General features: G+C 34.3%; 3 protein-coding genes across 3 annotated transcripts; all 3 read left to right on the top strand.

Annotated features, from left to right (window-relative positions):
- Window positions 1–1,117: 1,117 nt before the first annotated feature.
- LOC130669600 (uncharacterized protein DDB_G0284459-like) lies at window positions 1,118–3,768 on the top strand. The gene is made up of 2 exons (XM_057472588.1): window positions 1,118–2,476; window positions 3,509–3,768. Exons 1-2 carry the CDS (start codon window positions 1,169–1,171, stop codon window positions 3,647–3,649), a joined length of 1,449 nt encoding a protein of 482 aa, XP_057328571.1. The 5' UTR covers window positions 1,118–1,168; the 3' UTR covers window positions 3,650–3,768.
- A 1,751-nt stretch (window positions 3,769–5,519) lies between these two features.
- Window positions 5,520–13,911, top strand: LOC130669575 (integrator complex subunit 6 homolog). Its single transcript, XM_057472561.1, has 3 exons — window positions 5,520–5,708; window positions 10,956–12,618; window positions 13,651–13,911. Exons 1-3 carry the CDS (start codon window positions 5,614–5,616, stop codon window positions 13,789–13,791), a joined length of 1,899 nt encoding a protein of 632 aa, XP_057328544.1. The 5' UTR covers window positions 5,520–5,613; the 3' UTR covers window positions 13,792–13,911.
- Window positions 13,912–14,450: 539 nt separating this feature from the next.
- LOC130678183 (spidroin-2-like) lies at window positions 14,451–20,938 on the top strand. Its single transcript, XM_057485246.1, has 4 exons — window positions 14,451–14,466; window positions 14,791–14,845; window positions 18,114–19,764; window positions 20,798–20,938. Exons 1-4 carry the CDS (start codon window positions 14,451–14,453, stop codon window positions 20,936–20,938), a joined length of 1,863 nt encoding a protein of 620 aa, XP_057341229.1.
- The last annotated feature ends 605 nt before the right edge of the window (window positions 20,939–21,543 follow it).

The raw sequence follows: 21,543 nt of genomic DNA, 5'->3' as shown, positions 1-21,543 counted from the left end.
ACGTGTTAAAAACGGATAATTCCAATTAGTCCGATAACTTTTCATTGACGTCATAGATAATGATCTGATGACTTTTTTTAAGTGATTACCATTGTATAAAGGCTAATTAGTAAAGACGACCTGCGTCCAGCACTTGAAATTAATTAATTGTAGATAATAAATTAATACTTCTACTGCAGGAATAAACCGATTTTTCTATTCAGTAGTGAGATATTCATCTGTAAAAAAAGTTAAGCATCACAATCGCTGGTGCCGAATGTCAAAATTTACAGAAAAAAATTAATAATGAAGTGGAATTATATTTTTGCTTCATGTTTTATCGCAGCTCTGCTGCTAGATCAGACCTCCGCGGTTCGACCATTCGGTTCTAGATCAAGATCGTAAGTTTATTATTTTTTTTAACATCTAGGCCGCTCATGGAAATTTTCCGGGTCTTTTTTTTTCTATAATGGAGACTGGGGCACGACGGGCCGCCGATAAAAATAATTTAAATCTATTTCGACAAAATAATAAATTATTTTCCAATTATTTATATTTTTAAAAATTAAATCTCCTCGGGAGCCAAAGGCCGACTTTTAAAAATTATTTTTAAAATTTTTTGTTTTATTATTTTTTTTTCCTCGCTCTTAATTTGCTTACATACTTTAATAAAACTCAAATTAAACGACTATCCAATTATGTATAAATATTTATAATAAAAAAAATTTATTTACGAGACCGACGATCGGGTTGAAAAAATAATAAAATTTAAATTTTGTTTCATAAAAAAAAAATTTATTTTATTAGATTCTACAGCCGGGCCATTTTGCCCAGGTTTCAGAAAAACTTGCAACAGATTTTTTTTCAAAATTTTTTATCGCGAGCGTCGTGTCCGTAGCTCCCACCCTCAAAAACCCAGACTACAATCAGCGTTTTCTAAATAATCAACAGAATAACAAGATCTCCAGTTCGTCAAAATCACGGTCGATCAGGATCACAAAACACACATCGTGCGTCAAGTAATCACGTCGCGCAATATAATCCAGCCAACTCTCTCTTTTCATCACCAAGAGGAGGTTCACCACAATCAGGACAAGCAACATCAGGTGCTGGACCTTCAGCTGGAGCTTCATCCAATCAACCTTCAACATCTGGAGGCTCGTCATCTTCTGTAAATCCATTCGCAAGAATGCCAAATTTAAATAATCAAAGACATACTTCACCACCCAGAGCAACTACTAGCCGACCCCAGTCACCACCCAGAGCATCTACTAGCCGACCCCAGTCACCACCCAGAGCATCTACTAGTGGATATAATGCACGTTCTGGTTCTCCCCCGAGATCTACGCCACCTACTCCACCTCCACCTCCACCTCCACCTCCCGCACCCACACCCCCACCCGTACCGCCAAGTTTCGCCGCTCAAAGCTTCGATCCACGAAGGAAATATGACATGAGACAGCTTCTTCAGAATGATGCTGTACCAATCCCAACAAATCCTGTTTCAGGACTAGTTAGAAGAAGAGACGTACCTGATGTCCATAATTCGAAAGATCTTTCGAATATAAACATTCAGCCAGGTACTATTAAATATTTCGCTACTGTACATAAAAAAATTGTTTCGTCAAACAAAAATCTCACGCCTGATCAGAGGAGACAGAGACATCAGCATCTTAAAGATTTACAACGAAAAATGGCTACACCTGGATCTTCTGTACAACTTCCTAATAATAACCAAAATGCTGCTGCTGGTCAGCATCAAAATGCTGGGGGTCTTAATGGTCAGAATCAAAATGTTGGGGGTCATAATGGTCAGAATCAAAATGCTGGGGGTCATAATGGTCAGAATCAAAATGCTGGGGGTCATAATGGTCAGAATCAAAATGCTGGGGGTCATAATGGTCAGCATCCAACTCCTGGTGTACAGAAAACCCGTAAAACGCTGGACGATGTTACACCGAAACAGCAGAAAAAAATAAAATGTGGCAAGCCGGGATCAACAACTCAAAGTTGTTTTGATTATTATGCATTTTCTATGTTTTGGTTACCTACGATGATTCGTTCAACACACGCAAGAAGAGCAACACCTGTGCCGAGAGAAGATAAATGGACAATTCATGGATTATGGCCAAACAGGAAAGGTTTGCTGACAGCTCCGCCCAAAGCGTGTGATGTCAAGAATATGCCTTTTGATGCTAGCAAATTGAATGGGATAAGACACACGTTAGAAAACAACTGGTTCGCGGCATCATCAGACAATGAACAATTCTGGCACCATGAATGGGACAAACATGGCAAGTGTGCAGCACGTTCGATATTTATTAACGACATTGAGGGTTACTTCAGAAAGGGAATTAGTTTGGGGAATACACATAGATTTGGTGATATTTTGGAGGCAGCAGGTTTTCGTCCTGGATCTACAATGACGGTTCAACAGATATATGATACTATTTCTCTCCATTATGGTACGCCAGATATTGCAATTTGGAAAGACGTGGTAAGTTACTTCATAACCGAACAAAATTGTTAAAAGTTACCTGACTAATTTTTTAACACCTGAAACAAAGACGGAATCCGGGTAGAGAATTTGGAAATATAACGAAATTACGGTCTGTGGTATTTCCTGCGCAGACAAAATGTCTGCGGCAAGTGGCTGTGCAAGACAATTATCGCAAAGTTTTCACAGAAAAATTAACTACTACGCAATTCATTTTTTAAAGACAATTTTACAGCAGTTTTGCGCGAGTCTTGTGAAAACGGCTTTAAGAAAACTTTTTCCGCGTCTTGCGTCTTAATGTAACTACAAATCTTTCAAAAGATGTTCAGGCAAGATTTATCTGTCACTTGCACATGTTATTGTATGCAATTATATTGTAGACATTTAATGTATGACACATTTTTCGAAATTTCTTACGCAGTTTTTGTGAAAGACGTGAGCAATAAATTTTTGAAAGATCCATACACATTATCTGCAACAGATTTCCGCAAGACATTTCAAATAACTGTCTCTGGCGCTCTGCCCCCTCTATCGGGGTCACGATATTTATGCGTAGAGTGGCAGAGACAGTTATGTCAAGTGTCTTGCGCAAATCTGCTGCAGATCATGTGTATGTGTCGTCAGCAAAATATCTTGCGCAAGTCTTTGCATCAACTCTTTGCATGACATTACAATTTATTAATTATCAATATATCAGAGGTACAGTCGCGTAATTGTTCAGGTAAAATATATAATTCGATACTTGTGCGAGTTTTGCTTAAGACTTTGAGTTTGAATGTTTTACAAGTGTCTGCAGCAAGAACCGAAGTCGCGTCAAGCGCCAGACATCTACTTACTGAATTACTAAAAAGACTCGGGTGAAATTTGCACAAGATTCTGTACGGGAATAAAGAATTCGCAAAATTTAAAAACTGACGTCTAAACTTAGAGCTTTGAAATGAATTTTAAAAAATCCCAATCTATTAATTTATTAAAATGCCGCATTATTTTAAATATTCATATTCATTTAATTATTAATATTTTTATTTCCAGACAACTGACTTAACATATTTGAGAGAAATAAGAGTATGTTTAAACCATCGGTTCCATCAAATGGATTGTCCAGTAACGCCTCCACATGCCGACGTTATGGCTCAAGAAATTACTTATTTGTCAATTGCTTCAGTCCCTTAATTATTAATAAATAAAACTTTTTAACTGAGACTGCAGTCATCTGCTATTTCAATTAATTATTTTATGATTATTTTATAACAAAAAATATATTATTTTCCTTATAAAAGAAGGATATAAAAATTGAGCATTATTTAAAATTTGTTTTGTTGAACTTTTTTGGGATTCACTCTGAGTTTTTACTCCTTATTTACTTGTGATACACCCACACGTTATGCACCTCGGTTTCACTCTAGATTCGCTCTGGTTGAACTGTGGTTCCACTTTAAAGAACACTTTGGATTCGTTCTGAAAACTTTCACTCTGGCAAGACTCTCGGTTCATTCTGGACTTACATTGGATTTGCTTAGAATTTGCTCTGAATTCACTCTGAATTTATACTCTTGAATTACTCTGAATACACTCTGGGAATACTCTGGTTTCAGTCTGGCATCACTCTTAAAAAAGGGCACAAAACCGCTCTGGAATCAGTATGGTTCCATTCTGACTCTGGTTCCAGAGTGGTTCCAATATATATTCCATACTGCTGGGGTATTAATTATCCATTGGCTCTTAATCGTTTTATCAATAGATAAAATATCACAAAAATGTTCATAAAAATTTTATAGGAAATTTTATTCCCTGCAAAAAAAGTCCTACGAGTCAAGTCCGAGTTATAATCATTTTAATAATTTGAAAAATATAATATAAAAATAAATTATAATTGACATTTTATTAATCAAATCATTAAAATGATTATAACTCGGAAACTATGGACTTTAGCGACTTGATTCATAGGACTTTTTTTGAAGAGAATAAAATTTCCTATAAAATTTTTCTAAACATTTTTGATGTACTTTCATTAGTTTATGTTCTGCAACCCAATAAAGGTCAATTTCATAGGAAAAATGAGTTCCGCAACGGACACAAGTGAAACAGCTGGAATTGCAGCTAAGTAACTATGGGCACTTTTGAAGAACACTAAATGCCCTACAATTTGCGACCAAAACCGCCTTGATATCATGAAACGCAGCTGAGTATTAGAAAGTTAAAAAAAATGTAATTTAATTTACGTGTATTTTAAATGGGAAATCTTTAAAATCAAATGGCAAGTACTTAGCATCGGAATTAAGAGCTCATATTTGGTGAGAATTTTTTTTTTTCGATGTAGATTGAGATTTTGCTTGAGGACTTAAAAAAAAAACTTTTGCGGAAATGAATCACTAATATATATATTAGGGTGGCCCAAAAAAACCGACTATTTTTTTTTCGAGTTTCTAATGAAAATTTGTTGGTTTAAGAGGTTTTAAGAAGCCTCTCCAAAAATTAGCTCGATAAAAAATTTTCAAGAGGTCGCTCACGAATTTTGAAAATATCAAAAATGATTGGAATTCGGACTTCTTGTTTCTAAATTTTTTCTTCCTCGTGGCAGCAATATTTTATATCTGTAAAATTATGACTATGCTGAAATTTTCAGCCCAATATTTAAATATTTAAACGGCGCTCAAGAATTTTGAATATTTTTTTTTATTTGCGCGCCCACCCTGATTAAACAAAATGATTAAAAATGATTTGTTTTTTAATCATTTTAAATACTTTTAAATCCTTCAAATCATTTCTAATCCTGTCTCTTATGGACATTCAACGTGTGAAATCATTTTTAATCATTTTGTTTAATCAGGGCAATGACGTACATTTGGAGTACGTGTTAAAAATGATTAATTCCAATTAGTCCGATAACTTTTCATTGACGTCATAGATAATGATCTGATGACTTTTTTTAAGTGATTACCATTGTATAAAGGCTAATTAGTAAAGACGACCTGCGTCCAGCACTTGAAATTAATTAATTGTAGATAATAAATTAATACTTCTACTGCAGGAATAAACCGATTTTTCTATTCAGTAGTGAAATATTCGTCTGTAAACAAAGTTAAGCATCACAATCGCGGGTGCCGAATGTCAAAATTTACAAAAAAAAATTAATAATGAAGTGGAATTATATTTTTGCTGCATGCATTATTGCAGCTCTGCTGCTAGATCAGACCTCCGCGATTCGACCACCCGGTTTTAGATCAAGATCGTAAGTTTATTATTTTTTTTTAACATCTAGGCCGCTCATGGAAATTTTCCGGGTCTTTCTTTTTCTATAATGGAGACTGGGGCACGACGGGCCGCCGATAAAAATAATTTAAATCTATTTCGACAAAATAATAAATTATTTTCCAATTATTTATATTTTTAAAAATTAAATCTCGGGAGCCAAAGGCCGACTTTGAAAAATTTTTTGTTTTATCATTTTTTTTTCCTCCCTCTTAATTTGCTTACATACTTTAATAAAACTCAAATTAAACGACTATCCAATTATGTATAAATATTAGACTGATTCAAAAAAATCGACTAATTTTTTTTTTCTTCATTATATCGAAAATATTGTTGGAAATGACGAAAAAAAATACTGTGAAAGTTTGAGCTCTCAATATTAATATTAACAACTGCCGCATCGCGATTTTCTATTTCCCATTTAAATAACATGGGAAAATTTATTCTTTAAGTTTTGGAATTTTGTAGCTCTCGGTAGGACCAATACTTTCAAATGTTCAAGACATATTCTTATGGGAAATTTGATGCTCTACAAAAAAGGTCTCTTATAATTTTTCGATATTTTTATTTCTTCAAAAGTTATTCAAAGTTAAAGTTAGATTGACGATAAATTTTTACATTTTTTAAATTGTTTGACGCAACCATCAACTTTATCGGAAAATTTTACACGACATTTTTTGTAGAGCATTTTACTTCTTACAACTTATCTCGGAGAAAATTTTTGATATTTCTCACAAGTCGTAAGTTATTCGCAATTAACTAAAAATTTAATATAATTAATTTTAAGCAACAAAATTTAAATTATTTAAGAAAATTTTCAGTTAATTGCGAATAACTTACGACTTATGAGAAATATCAAAAATTGTCTCTGAGATAAGTTGTAGGAAATAAAATGCTCTACAAAAAATGTCCTGTAAAATTTTCCAATAAAGTTGATGGTTGCGTCAAAAAATTTAAAAAATGTAAAAATTTATCGTCAATCTAACTTAAACTTTGAATAAGTTTTGAAGAAATTGTAATGGGTGCACTTATTATATTAATTTGTGATCGTGGTCTCAATACAATAAGTGTCCCACACATGTGCAAAACTTAAGGTGTCTTGCAAACCTGTCCAGCTGAACTCAGTATCTCCAGGTGAGGGTAAGCCCCTTACTGGACCACACAGTATTAAAATATGAAGAGAGAATTTCTTATACCTAACTTATTAGAAAGGTTGTGGTAGATTAAATTTATATGTTCAATTTAAATATAAAACAATGGCATTTATTTGACGATGCCGCTTTACAGATAATTAATGAGATGAACAATAACCAAAATGACGGATGACACTGACTCGACTAATTTTATAAACAACAATGTGACTCTACTGACTCTAACAAATTGGCTCGACTACTTTAACAAATAACGACTCCTCAATTAATAAAATATTATTTAACAAATGAATAGTCAACCCGACAATAAGACAAACGAGCTGACTTACTCCAACAATCTCCAACCTTAACCAGTCCTTCTTATTCCAACGATCCTTTTCCTCCAAGACCAAAACCAGACCCAGTCCTTCCTTCCAAGTCCACCAAACCGTTCCATTCCTTTCCCATCGACCAGATCCAATCCACAATAATTATTATATAAATAACCGTTAATAAACTTAATAAACTTAATAAAAGAAATAAGCTTCCACGAGCCGTGGGCTTATATGCTCTTGGCCCAATTTGAATGATGACTACACTGTAAAAAATAAGGTACTGACATCAAACTCCCTAAGAGTTTGACAAATTTCCTCTTCAGTGAAACCAAATTCGTTTGAACCAACGAAAACTAGTTTGTCTCAAGAAAATCATTTTTATTGAATGAAAATCTCTACTCGATTATTAGAAATTGATTAAGCGTTTATATTAAAGTTTTAAAGTTTGACCGTAATGAAATTAACATTTGAACGAATAGTAAAATATATTTTAATTAAAGTTTGGATGTACTTGATTTAAAAATAAAAAATTGTTGAAGCAAACTTTTCAATTTTTAGAAATTCAACCGAAACTCTTGAAATGTTTAGTTTGACAACTTCACATGTTTCAATGAAACAAAAGTAGTTTCTTATAATACCGAACGTGTCGTGTCAACCGACGAGTTTCTTGGAGAGAGAATCCAACGAGGTTGTAGGAATAATTTGACGCACTCACATTAAAACTGAAAAATATTCGACAAGAATATAAATGTTTTCGTTACTAAATATCGAACTATATTTGAATGAAAGTTTTTATATTATCGGTTAAATAAAAAAATTTATTCATTGAAAGAGTCACATATTTATCACGTTTAGATCAATGTATAAGCAATTGACTGTATATATCCATTTAATATGAGAACAAAGTACTAGAAGCACAACTAAACTCAAATTTTCCTACTGGTCCCGTAGCGTAGCGGTAAAGCGCCTGACTCTCGCGCGTAAGGTGCTGGGTTCGATTCCTTCGGATACCAATTCTACGATTATTTAATTTTTCACCAAAAACTGAGTATGTCAGAATTATTTGTAAAGTGTAATGTACATAATATAATAATAATAATAATAATAATATAATGTAATTGTCTCAATACTTAATAAAAAAAAAAATAATAATAATAATAATAAAAATAAAATCAAAAAAATACGTAAGAAAAAAAAATTTTTTTTAAAATTAATTATTGATGAAATAATTAAAGGCAATATTCACTTGATGCAGATTACTGTTTTTTTGGATCAATGCAATACAGCAGTTTGAAACAATTCGATTTTTTATTGAATCAATAGCAAGGACAGTTTCAACGAACCTACAAAAATATTATTTTCAACACTAAAATTCATTTGCTTTAATAAACTTTTGACTTAACTAAAAATTCATACCTTCAATCACCTCACAATTTACTTTGAGTGAAATTTTTAATTATTTTAGATAAAACAAAAATCATTATTGTATCAACAGCATCAATGACTTGAACTAATTTCTATATTTTTTTAAGTGAAAAAAGTTATTGAGTTATATCAAATACTATCGAGTTAGTTCAAACGACTTGGTACCTTCCCTCAAGAAACTCTCAGTTGAAGCAAAATATACTGTCAAACGTAGAGGGCGGTAGACTCAATCGCTTGACGCGCTTGGCTGTATCCAAACGCACGGAGTACTTGAGCCAAACGAATCTGGTTTGACGTCAGGAATTTTTTTTTACAGTGTAGCAGCACGGGTAATAGTAGTAGTAGTAGATAGAAACTTGTGGAAACCAAGATGTTAGTGGTAGTTGATAGAAAGGCACGTCCGTCCACGGCGGTTGTAGGGATGGTAAAGTCGACTTCGATTTTAATCGAAAATCGATTTTTCACTCAAAATAATCGATTTTTTACAATCGAACTATCGTCATCGAAATCGATTGATAATCGACTTCAAGCTTCCGACTTTAGTACGGTTGACGTCGCAACAGCAGCGCACCAAAGTCCGCAGATGCTATTTTCATGCAAATGGAAAATATAAAGACGAGATCTGTTCACGCAGAGAATTTACAGTATTTTTTGCATCAAAAATTTATACACAAATTACTATAGTCATAGTAACATGAGGACAGTATGGAATTATTGTACAAATTACCAATACTGTAGAAATTTTTGAAATACATCGAACAGAATTCACAAGGTGCATTGTAATTTTGACAAAGCAACAAGTAAAATTCATACCAACTGCATAGTAAAATTTACCAGGCTAAATCAGAATATTTAGTATGCAGTTGGTATAAATTTTGTCTGTTGCTTTTTCAAAATTACAATGCACCTTGTAAATTCTGTTCGATGTATTTTAAAAATTTCTACAGTATCATTTGTTACTATGATCAAAATGTCCTCATGTTACTATGACTATAGTAATTTTTCTATAAATTTTTGATGCAAAAAATACCGTAAAATTCTCTGTGTGTGATTATGCCTAATAACTTATCGCTAGTAACACATAACTGCTTACATTTTTTTAATAACTCTCTCATGACTACATATTTTTTAGTACTAATAGTCTTTTTTACCGCTGTTTGCAATTTAAATTTCCAAATAAGTTCCTGTGATTCATAACAAACACCAAATCAACAAATATGTCAAGTATAAACGATAAGTACGGAGAAATCATTTAGATCTAATAGGTTTAAGTGTTTGTTTTCGAATATTTTAAATTGTTGTTCTTGTATGTTGATATAGCTTAAAAGTATGGATATGTTGAAATAAAAGTTACAATATAAATATAAGTTTTGAATCTTTGTCTTTTAAGTAAATTATCATATTGTATGCAATAGTTTGCTTGAATGATAGAATAACCGAAAAAATCGATTAAAATCGATTGTGAACAACGATTAATCGATTCTTATAATTACAAAAATTACGATTAATCGAAAAATCGAAAATCGATTTTTTGAATTCCGTTTCCATCCTTAGGCGGTTGCTGCGAGCCAAGAGACCGATCGCTCGTCGTCTCTGGCCCTCGTGCCTCTCCACTCAGGTTGGCCAACCCCTAAAACCAAAAGTCGAGACTCGACCGTAGTGACCCCGGCGCTTCAGTGACTGTATTTTCTTCAGTTGTTGACAGTTGTTGAAGAAGGAGGGCGGATCTTTTGGCGCGAGTCGAAATTTAATTTAAAATGTAATGTGGAAGGATTCCACCCCGTTACAAAATAAAAATATCGAAAAATTATAAGAGACCTTTTTTGTAGAGCATCGAATTTCTCATAAGTATATGTCTTGAACATTTAAAAGTATTGGTCCTACCGAGAGCTACAAAATTCCAAAGCTTAAAGAATAAATTTTCCCATGTTATTTAAATGGGAAATAGAAAATTGTGATGCGGCAGTTGTTAATATTAATATTAAGAGCTCGAACTTTCACAGTATTTTTTTTTTTCGTCATTTCCAACAATATTTTCGATATAATAGAGAAAAAAAAAAATTTGTCGATTTTTTTGAATCAGTCTAATAAATATTTATAATAAAAAAAATTTATTTACGGGACCGACGATCGGGTTGAAAAAATAATAAAATTTAAATTTTGTTTCATAAAAAAAAAAATTTATTTTATTAGATTATACAGCCGGGCCATTTTGCCCAGGTTTCAGAAAAACTTGCAACAGATTTTTTTTCAAAATTTTTTATCGCGAGCGTCGTGTCCGTAGCTCCCACCCTCAAAAACCCAGACTACAATCAGCGTTCTCTAAATAATCAACAGAGGAACAAGATCTCCAACTCGTCCATCTTACGGTCGTTCAGGATCTGTAGGACATCGTGCGTCAAGTAATCACGTCGCGCATTATGATCCAGCCAACTCTCTCTATTCACAACAAAGAGCACGATCACCATCACCAAGACCATCAACATCATCAGCTGGATACGGTTCATCAAATTCACCGAATTCACCCTATCAACCTTCAACTTCTGGAGCTTCGTCATCTTCTGTAAATCCATTCGCAAGGATGCAAAATTTCGCTAATCCAAGACATACTTCACCACCCGGAGGATCTGGTAATCAGCATCAGTCACCACCCGGAGGATCTGGTAATCAGCATCAGTCACCACCCGGAGGATCTAGTCATCAACACCAGTCACCACCCGGAGGATCTAGTCATCAACACCAGTCACCACCCGGAGGATCTAGTCATCAACACCAGTCACCACCCGGAGGATCTAGTCATCAACACCAGTCACCACCCGGAGGATCTAATAGTGGACATAATTCACGTTCTGGTTCTCCCCCACCTACTCCACCTCCACCTCCACCTCCCGCACCCACACCCCCACCCGTACCGCCAAGTTTCGCCGCTCAAAGCTTTGATCCACGAACTAGATATAACATGCGGCAGCTTCTTCAGAATGATGCTGTACCAATCCCAACAAATCCTGTTTCAGGACTAGCTACAAGAAGACACGTACCTGATTTCCATACTTCGAATGATCTTACGCAGCTGCCAGTTCAGCCAGGTGCTATTAAAGCTTTCGTTACTGCACATAGAAAAATTGTTTCATCAAACAGGAATATCACGCCCAATGAGAGGAGACAAAAACTACAGCAAATCAGAGATCTACAACTAAAAATAACTACTCCTCGGCCTTCTGCTCAGCCTAATAATAATCAAAATCCTGCTGCTGGTCAGAATCAAAATGCTGGGGGTCTCAATGGTCAGAATCAAAATGCTGGGGGTCACAATGGTCAGAATCAAAATGCTGGGGGTCATAATGGTCAGAATCAAAATGCTGGGGGTCACAATGGTCAGAATCAAAATGCTGGGGGTCATAATGGTCAGCATCCAACTCCTGGTGTACAGAAAACCCGTAAAACGCTAGACGATGTTACACCGAAACAGCAGAAAAAAATAAAATGTGGCAAGCCGGGATCAACAACTGAAAGTTGTTTTGATTTTTATACATTTTCTATGTTTTGGTTACCTACGGTGATTCGTTCAACACACACAAGAAGAGCAACACCTGTGCCGAGAGAAGATAAATGGACAATTCATGGATTATGGCCAAACAGGAAAGGTTTGCTGCCAGCTCCGCCCAAAGCGTGTGATGTCAAGAATATGCCTTTTGATATTAGCAAATTGAATGGGATAAGACACACGTTAGAAAACAACTGGTTCACGGCATCATCAGACAATGAACAATTCTGGCACCATGAATGGGACAAACATGGCAAGTGTGCAGCACGTTCGATATTTATTAACGACGTTGAGGGTTACTTCAGAAAGGGAATTAGTTTGGGAAATACACATAGATTTGGTGATATTTTGGAGGTAGCAGGTTTTCGTCCTGGGTCTACAATGACGTTTCAACAGATATATGATACTATTTCTCTCAATTATGGTACGCCAGAAATTGTAATTTGGAAAGACGTGGTAAGTTACTTCATAACAGAACAAAATTATTAAAAGTTACCTGACTAATTTTTTAACACCTGAAACAAAGACGGAATTCGGGTAGAGGATTTTAAAATATAACGAAATTACGGTCTGTGGTATTTCCTGCGCAAACAAAATGTCTGCGGCAAGTGGCTGCGCAAGACAATTATCGCAAAGTTTTCACAGAAAAATTAACTACTACGCAACTCATTTTTTAAAGACAATTTTACAACAGATTTGCGCGAGTCTTGTGAAAACGGCTTTAAGAACTTTTTCCGCGTCTTGCGTCTTAATGTAACTATAAATCTTTCATCAGATGTTCAGGCAAGATTTATCTGTCACTTGCACATGTTATTGTATGCAATTATATTGTAGACATTTAATGTATGACACATTGTTCGAAATTTCTTACGCAGTTTTTGTGAAAGACGTGAGCAATAAATTTTTGAAAGATCCATACACATTATCTGCAACAGATTTCCGCAAGACATTTTAAATAACTGTCTCTGGCGCTCTGCCCCCTCTATCGGGGCCACGATATTTATGCGTAGAGTGACAGAGACAGTTATGTCAAGTGTCTTGCGCAAATCTGTTGCAGATCATGTGTATATGTCGTCAGCAAAATATCTTGCGCAAGTCTTTGCATCAACTCTTTGCATGACATTACAATTTATTAATTATCAATATATCAGAGGTACAGTCGCGTAATTGTTCAGGTAAAATATATAATTCGATACTTGTGCGAGTTTTGCTTAAGACTTTGAGTTTGAATGTTTTACAAGTGTCTGCAGCAAAAACCGAAGTCGCGTCAAGCGCCAGACATCTACTTTTACTGAATTACTAAAAAGACTCGGGTGAAATTCGCACAAGATTTCTGTACGGGGATAAAGAATTCGCAAAATTTAAAAACTGACGTCTAAACTTGAGCTTTGAAATGAATTTTCAAAAATTCCAATCTATTAATTTATTAAAATGCCGCATTATTTTAAATATTCATATTCATTTAATCAATAATATTTTTATTTTCAGACAACTGACTTAACATATTTGAGAGAAATAAGAGTATGTTTAAACCATCGGTTCCATCAAATGGATTGTCCAGTGACGCCTCCACATGCCGACGTTATGGCTCAAGAAATTACTTATTTTTCAATTGCTTCACTTCCTTAATTATCAATAAATAAAACTTTTTAACTGAGACTGCAGTCATCTGCTATTTCAATTAATTTTTTTATGATTATTTTATAACAAAAAATATATTATTCTCCTTATAAAAGAAGGATATAAAAATTGAGCATTAATTAAAATTTGTTTTGTTGAACTTTTTTGGAATTTACTCTGAATTTTTACTCCTTATTTCCTTGTGATACACCCACACGTTAAGCACCTCGGTTTCACTCTAGATTCGCTCTGGTTGAACTGTGGTTTCACTTTAAAGAACACTTTGGATTCGTTCTGAAAACTTTCACTCTGGCAAGACTCTCGGTTCATTCTGGACTTACATTGGATTTGCTTAGAATTTGCTCTGAATTCACTCTGAATTTATACTCTTGAATTACTCTGAATACACTCTGGATACACTCTGGTTTCAGTCTGGCATCACTCTTAAAAAAGGGCACAAAACCGCTCTCCAGAGTAAGAGCCTCTCCAAATATCAGCTCGATGAAAAAATTTTCAAGAGGTCGCTCACGAATTTTGAAAATATAAAAAATGATCGAAATTCGGATTTTATATCTGTAAAATTATGACTATGCTGAAATTTTCAGCCCAATATTTAAATATTTAAACGGCGCTCAAGAATTTTGAATATTTTTTTATCTGCGCGCCCAATGACGTACATTTGTAGTATGTGTTAAAAATAAAAAATTACAATTAATCCGATAACTTTCTTTGGGCGTCATAAATAATAATGTGACGACTTCTTTAATGTAATAACCATTTTCTAAAAGCTCATTAGTAAAAACCTGCCCGCAGCATTCAACATTAATTTATTGTAGATAATAAATTAATATTTATACTGGAGGTAGAAAAGAATTTTTTTATTCAGTAGTGAAATATTCGTCGGTAAAAAAAGTTAAGCATCACAATCGCGGGTGCCGAATGTCAAAATTTACAAAAAAAAATTAATAATGAAGTGGAATTATATTTTTGTTTCATGTTTTATCGCAGCTCTGCTGCTAGATCAGACCTCCGCGGTTCGACCATTCGGTTCTAGATCAAGATCGTAAGTTTATTATTTTTTTTTAACATCTAGGCCGCTCATGGAAATTTTCCGGGTCTTTTTTTTTCTATAATGGAGACTGGGGCACGACGGGCCGCCGATAAAAATAATTTAAATCTATTTCGACAAAATAATAAATTATTTTCCAATTATTTATATTTTTAAAAATTAAATCTCGGGAGCCAAAGGCCGACTTTTAAAAATTTTTTGTTTTATTATTTTTTTTTCCTCGCTCTTAATTTGCTTACATACTTTAATAAAACTCAAATTGAACGACTTTCCAATTATGTATAAATATTAGACTGATTCAAAAAAATCGACTAATTTTTTTTTTCTTCATTATATCGAAAATATTGTTGGAAATGACGAAAAAAAAATACTGTGAAAGTTCGAGCTCTTAATATTAATATTAACAACTGCCGCATCGCGATTTTCTATTTCCCATTTAAATAACATGGGAAAATTTATTCTTTAAGCTTTGGAATTTTGTAGCTCTCGGTAGGACCAATACTTTTAAATGTTCAAGACATATACTTATGAGAAATTCGATGCTCTACAAAAAAGGTCTCTTATAATTTTTCGATATTTTTATTTCTTCAAAAGTTATTCAAAGTTAAAGTTAGATTGACGATAAATTTTTACATTTTTTAAATTTTTTGACGCAACCATCAACTTTATCGGAAAATTTTACACGACATTTTTTGTAGAGCATTTTATTTCCTACAACTTATCTCAGAGACAATTTTCGACATTTCTCATAAGTCGTAAGTTATTCGCAATTAACTGAAAATTTTCTTAAATAACTTAAGTTTTGTTGCTTAAAATTAATTATATTAAATTTTCAGTTAACAAAATAAGTCGATTTTTTTTTAATCAGTCTAAAAGATTTATAATAAAAAATTTATTTACGGGACCGATGATCGGGTTGAAAAAATAATAAAATTTAAATTTTGTTTCATAAAAAAAAAATTTATTTTATTAGATTATACAGCTGGGCCATTTTGTCCAAGTTCTCAGAAAAATATCCCAGTGAACACATGACCTTATTTTGACGTCATACGTAGATCATAGAAATGTCACGGCATCTGATGTAAATTGGATGTCAATCTGACGTTCTACATGACTTTAATATGATGTAAAGCTTGTGACATCATATTGATGTAAGCATGACTCCTGTATGACGTCAGAGTTATGACTTATGTATTACGTACAATGGACATAAAATCTACATCACATTATTACGTAGTAACCCGAGTAAAAATGAAATTATTATTTTTACGAAAAAATTATGAATTTTTTATCGACCGCCGCACCACCGCTGCACCACCGCCGTTTGGCGGACTATTCCGCCGCACGCTAAAAATGTATTCTGCCAGCACCGCCGCACCGCCGCTGCACGACCGCCGCACCAATGCTTAAGCATAACCCCGATTTCACAAAAAAATGGCATTTATATGCCAAAATATCTTATGATTAATTAATTAATTTACCCGGTTTATGGTGAGAGAAATTTAATTGTCCGGTAAAAGTGAATTATATATGGCCATATATTAAAATTTTCAATATATACATAGCCATGTATAGAAATTTCAACTAAATTAAAAAAAACGACTTACTCAATTTTAGTAGTTTTTTTTTTTCTTTGATGATGCGGAAATCAAGCAGATTTATGATGAAATTAATTTCTAACCGAGTAGAAATTTTTAATTTAGGGAAAACAACGCTCTAAATATCAACCAAACGCACACGATTTAGTAGGATTCGAACCCGGGACCTTACGCACGAAAGACCGACGCTTTAACGACTCGGTTACGCTACCGACAGTGACTATTAAGTTTACTTGTGCTATATGAAATTAAAAAGAATATATCACTTTTAAATCACTAATAAAAAATAATTTACAACAAAATATCACAGCTATGGTGCGGCGGTCGATAAAAATTTATAATTTTTTCATAAAAATAATAATTTCATTTTTACTCGGGTTGTCACGGCGGTAGTGCGGCGGTGGTGCGGCGGAATTCTGTTTTTACTCCCCTGATTAAACAAAATGATTAAAAATGATTTAAAATGATTTGTTTTTTAATCATTTTAAATACTTTTTAATCCTTCAAATCATTTCTAATCCTGTCTCTTATGGACATTTAACGTGTGAAATCATTTTTAATCATTTTGTTTAATCAGGGTCGGGAATAAAGTCATTACCGTATATCACAATGACGTAATTTTAAAATAACAATTAAACGTCGAACATTTTTGAGGCCAAAATAATCGATAAACTCGATAATAGATTATTCAAAAGTTTTAGATTACATCATTAGCGTGATCATAAAAAAATTAATTTTATTTTTTTAAATGATATATCGAAAATATCATTCATGATGACAAAGAAAATGTAATGACAGTTTGAACTCTTTTGGTTTTATGATTCTAAAGTTTAGTATCACAATTTTTCAATCGATTAAATTTCATACAATTTTGTGGAATTATTTAATATTTCGCAAAATTTTATATAAGATTTTTTAAATTTCACATCACAATAAAAAATTAAAAAATTTGATGAAACTTAATGATATTTTAAACAACTATCATCGAGGCCGACAAATATTGTTTCTATAAATTTTCATATAAGTTCATAAAGTTTTTTTAAATTTTGTAAAAATCTTTCACGAAAATTTATGAACGTTGTCTTTTCCGGCATTTTACTCGAAATACATCAATTAAGCACGAGATTTGAACTCCCGTGATGTGGACCAGTGAGCAACGTTCAGGACTACCAGCCAAGAGGTGCCGTGTTCGAACCCAGCAGACGCCCAGTATTTTTTCATCATTAAACGTTATCTAATCTTGTTTCTGAATTCACAATGCGTTCGCGCGGTAATAATCAAATCAAAAATTCGGTATTTCATTTTTTTTTTCACAAAAATATATTTTCGGAATTGATAATTTTGACATCACCCGTGTGTCATATTGACGTTATAGGATGTCGCACAGACATCACATTTACGTCACGTATACGTCATTAGTTTTACATCATAATCTTACGTAAAAAAGTGTGAAATAATGAGTCACACCTGACACATTTGTGACTTATATCTTACGTAAATGATGACATAGCGTAACGTCACTCTGACGTCAAATTTACGTCAATGTGTTTACTGGGTAACTTGCAACAGATTTTTGTTCAAAATTTATTATCGCGAGCGTCGTGTCCGTAGCTCCCACCCTCAAAAACCCAGACCACAATCAGCGTTTTCTAAATAATCAACAGAGGAACAAGATCTCCAACTCGTCCATCTTACGGTCGTTCAGGATCTGCAGGACATCGTGCGTCAAGTAATCATGTCACGCATTATAATCCAGCCAACTCTCTCTTTTCACCACAAAGAGCACGATCACCATCACCAGGACCATCAACATCATCAGCTGGATCCGCAAGACCATCTCATCTTCCACTATCCCATTCATCATCATCATCATCTGGATACGGTTCATCATATTCACCGAATTCACCCTATCAACCTTCATCTTCCGGAGCTTCATCTAGTTCAAGTCCAATTAATCCATTCGCAAGGATGCAAAATTTCGGTAATCCAAGACATACTTCACCACCCGGAGGATCTGGTCATCAACACCAGCCACTACCTGGAGGATCTGGTCATCAGCACCAGCCACTACCTGGAGGATCTGGTCATCAACACCAGTCACCACCTGGAGGATCTAATAGTGGACATAATTCACGTTCTGGTTCTCCCCCAAGATCGCCACCTACTCCACCTCCACCGCCACCTCCCGCACCCGTCCCACCAAGTTTCGCCCCTCAAAGCTTTGATCCACGAACTAGATATGACATGCGGCAGCTTCTTCAGAATGATGCTGTAGCAATCCCAACAAATCCTGTTTCAGGAGTTGTTAGAAGAAGACACGTACCTGATTTCCATACTTCGAATGATCTTACGCAGCTGCCAGTTCAGCCAGGTGCTATTAAAGCTTTCGTTACTGCACATAAAAAAGCTATTTCATCAAACAGGAATCTCACGCCCAATGAGAGGAGACAGAAACTACAGCAACTTAGAGATCTACAACTAAAAATGACTACTCCTCGGCCTTCTGCTCAGCCTAATAATAATCAAAATCCTGCTGGTGGTCATAACCCAGGAGCTGCAGGTCCCAGTGGTCATAACCCAGGAGCTGCAGGCCCCAGTGGTCATAACCCAGGAGCTGCAGGACCCAGTGGTCATAATCCAGGAGTTGCAGGTCCCAGTGGTCATAATCCAGGAGTTGCAGGACCCAGTGGTCATAACCCAGGAGCTGCAGGTCCTAATGGTCAACATCCAACTCCTGGTGTACCACCGACCCGTAGAACGCTCGATGATGTTACACCGAAACAGCAGAAAAAAATAAAATGTGGTCGGCCGGGATCAACAACTGAAAGTTGTTTTGATTATTATGCATTTTCTATGTTTTGGGCACCTACGATGATTCGTTCAACACACGCAAGAAGAGCAACACCTGTGCCGAGAGAAGATAAATGGACAATTCATGGATTATGGCCAAACAGGAAAGGTTTGCTGACAGCTCCGCCCAAAGCGTGTGATGTCAAGAATATGCCTTTTGATGCTAGCAAATTGAGTGGGATAAGACACACGTTAGATAACATTTGGTTCACGGCATCATCGGACAATGAACATTTCTGGCAACATGAATGGGACAAACATGGCAAGTGTGCAGCACGTTCGATATTTATTAACGACATTGAGGGTTACTTCAGAAAGGGAATTAGTTTGGGGAATACACATAGATTTGGTGATATTTTGGAGGTAGCAGGTTTTCGTCCTGGATCTACAATGACGTTTCAACAGATATATGATACTATTTCTCTCCATTATGGTACGCCAGAAATTGCAACTTGGAAAGACGTGGTAAGTTACTTCATAACTAGACAGAATTATTAAAAGTTACCTGACTAATTTTTTGACACCTGAAACAAAGGCGGAATCCGGGTAGAGGATTTTAAAATATAACGAAATTACGGTCTGTGGTATTTCCTGCGCAGACAAAATGTCTGCGGCAAGTGGCTGCGCAAGACAATTATCGCAAAGTTTTCACAGAAAAATTAACTACTACGCAATTCATTTTTTAAAGACAATTTTACAGCAGATTTGCGCGAGTCTTGTGAAAACGGCTTTAAGAAAACTTTTTCCGCGTCTTGCGTCTTAATGTAACTATAAATCTTTCATCAGATGTTCAGGCAAGATTTATCTGTCACTTGCACATGTTATTGTATGCAATTATATTGTAGATATTTAATGTATGACACATTGTTCGAAATTTCTTACGCAGTTTTTGTGAAAGACGTGAGCAATAAATTTTTGAAAGATCCATACACATTATCTGCAACAGATTTCCGCAAGACATTTCAAATAACTGTCTCTGACGCTCTGCCCCCTCTATCGGGGCCACGATATTTATGCGTAGAGTGACAGGGACAGTTATGTCAAGTGTCTTGCGCAAATCTGCCGCAGATCATGTGTATATGTCGTCAGCAAAATATCTTGCGCAAGTCTTTGCATCAACTCTTTGCATGACATTACAATTTATTAATTATCAATATATCAGAGGTACAATCGCGTAATTGTTCAGGTAAAATATATAATTCGATACTTGTGCGAGTTTTGCTTAAGACTTTGAGTTTGAATGTTTTACGAGTGTCTGCAGCAAGAACCGAAGTCGCGTCAAGCGCCAGACATCTACTTACTGAATTACTAAAAAGACTCGGGTGAAATTCGCACAAGATTTCTGTACGGGGATAAAGAATTTGCAAAATTTAAAAACTGACGTCTAAACTCAGAGCTTTGAAATGAATTTTAAAAAATCCCAATCTATTAATTTATTAAAATGCCGCATTATTTTAAATATTCATATTCATTTAATTATCAATATTTTTATTTTCAGACAACTGACTTAACATATTTGAGAGAAATAAGAGTATGTTTAAACCATCGGTTCCATCAAATGAATTGTCCAGTGACGCCTCCACATCCCGACGTTATGGCTCAAGAAATTACTTATTTGTCAATTGCTTCAGTCCCTTAATTATCAATAAATAAAACTTTTCAACTGAGACTGCAGTCATCTGCTATTTCAATTAATTATTTGTTGATAATATTTTAACAAAAAATATATTATTCTCCTTATAAAAGTATGAAACAAAAATATAACACAAATCTACACAATAAAATGTTTTTTTTTAGCTATTAATTATCCATTAGCTTTTAATATTTTTATCAATAGATAAAATATCGCTTTTATTCAAGACCTTAAAAAAAGTAATTAACTAGTTAATATCATATATATATATATATATACATATATATATGATATTACTAATTACACTTTAATAATAAATATATTATTAGACACAAGTCAACGAGAATTACAAATGAGTTGTATTTAAGTTCTTTGTCGCAATAATAAAAAATATATATAGGGGAGGGTGGGGCAGAGCGGCCCCCCTGAAATTTTGACCAAAAAAAAAATTTTTTTTTTTTCGACTAATTACTATAAATCCGATATGTTTGCGCATTTTTACCCCTACGCATGACATTTGGGGCAAAATGGACAAGCCCAAAATTTTGAAAAAGTGATTTTTTCATATTTTTATCGTCAAATTAAAAAAAAATTATTATAATTCCACATTT

Source organism: Microplitis mediator, chromosome 1 (genome assembly GCF_029852145.1).
Source record: "Microplitis mediator isolate UGA2020A chromosome 1, iyMicMedi2.1, whole genome shotgun sequence".
Lineage (NCBI taxonomy): Eukaryota > Metazoa > Arthropoda > Insecta > Hymenoptera > Braconidae > Microplitis > Microplitis mediator.
The sequence above is the reverse complement of the archived record's forward strand: the minus strand, read 5'-3'. Positions and strand labels throughout refer to the sequence as shown.

Excerpts from the sequence above, each read along its gene's own strand:
- LOC130669600 (XM_057472588.1), top strand. The coding sequence starts at position 1,169 with ATGCCAAATTTAAATAATCAAAGACATACTTCACCACCCAGAGCAACT. Across the intron at positions 2,477-3,508 it reads TTGCAATTTGGAAAGACGTG|ACAACTGACTTAACATATTT; the intron begins GTAAGTTACTTC and ends TTTTATTTCCAG.
- LOC130669575 (XM_057472561.1), top strand. The coding sequence starts at position 5,614 with ATGAAGTGGAATTATATTTTTGCTGCATGCATTATTGCAGCTCTGCTG. Across the intron at positions 5,709-10,955 it reads CCCGGTTTTAGATCAAGATC|AGGAACAAGATCTCCAACTC; the intron begins GTAAGTTTATTA and ends AATAATCAACAG. Across the intron at positions 12,619-13,650 it reads TTGTAATTTGGAAAGACGTG|ACAACTGACTTAACATATTT; the intron begins GTAAGTTACTTC and ends TTTTATTTTCAG.
- LOC130678183 (XM_057485246.1), top strand. Across the intron at positions 14,846-18,113 it reads TTCGGTTCTAGATCAAGATC|AGGAACAAGATCTCCAACTC; the intron begins GTAAGTTTATTA and ends AATAATCAACAG. Across the intron at positions 19,765-20,797 it reads TTGCAACTTGGAAAGACGTG|ACAACTGACTTAACATATTT; the intron begins GTAAGTTACTTC and ends TTTTATTTTCAG.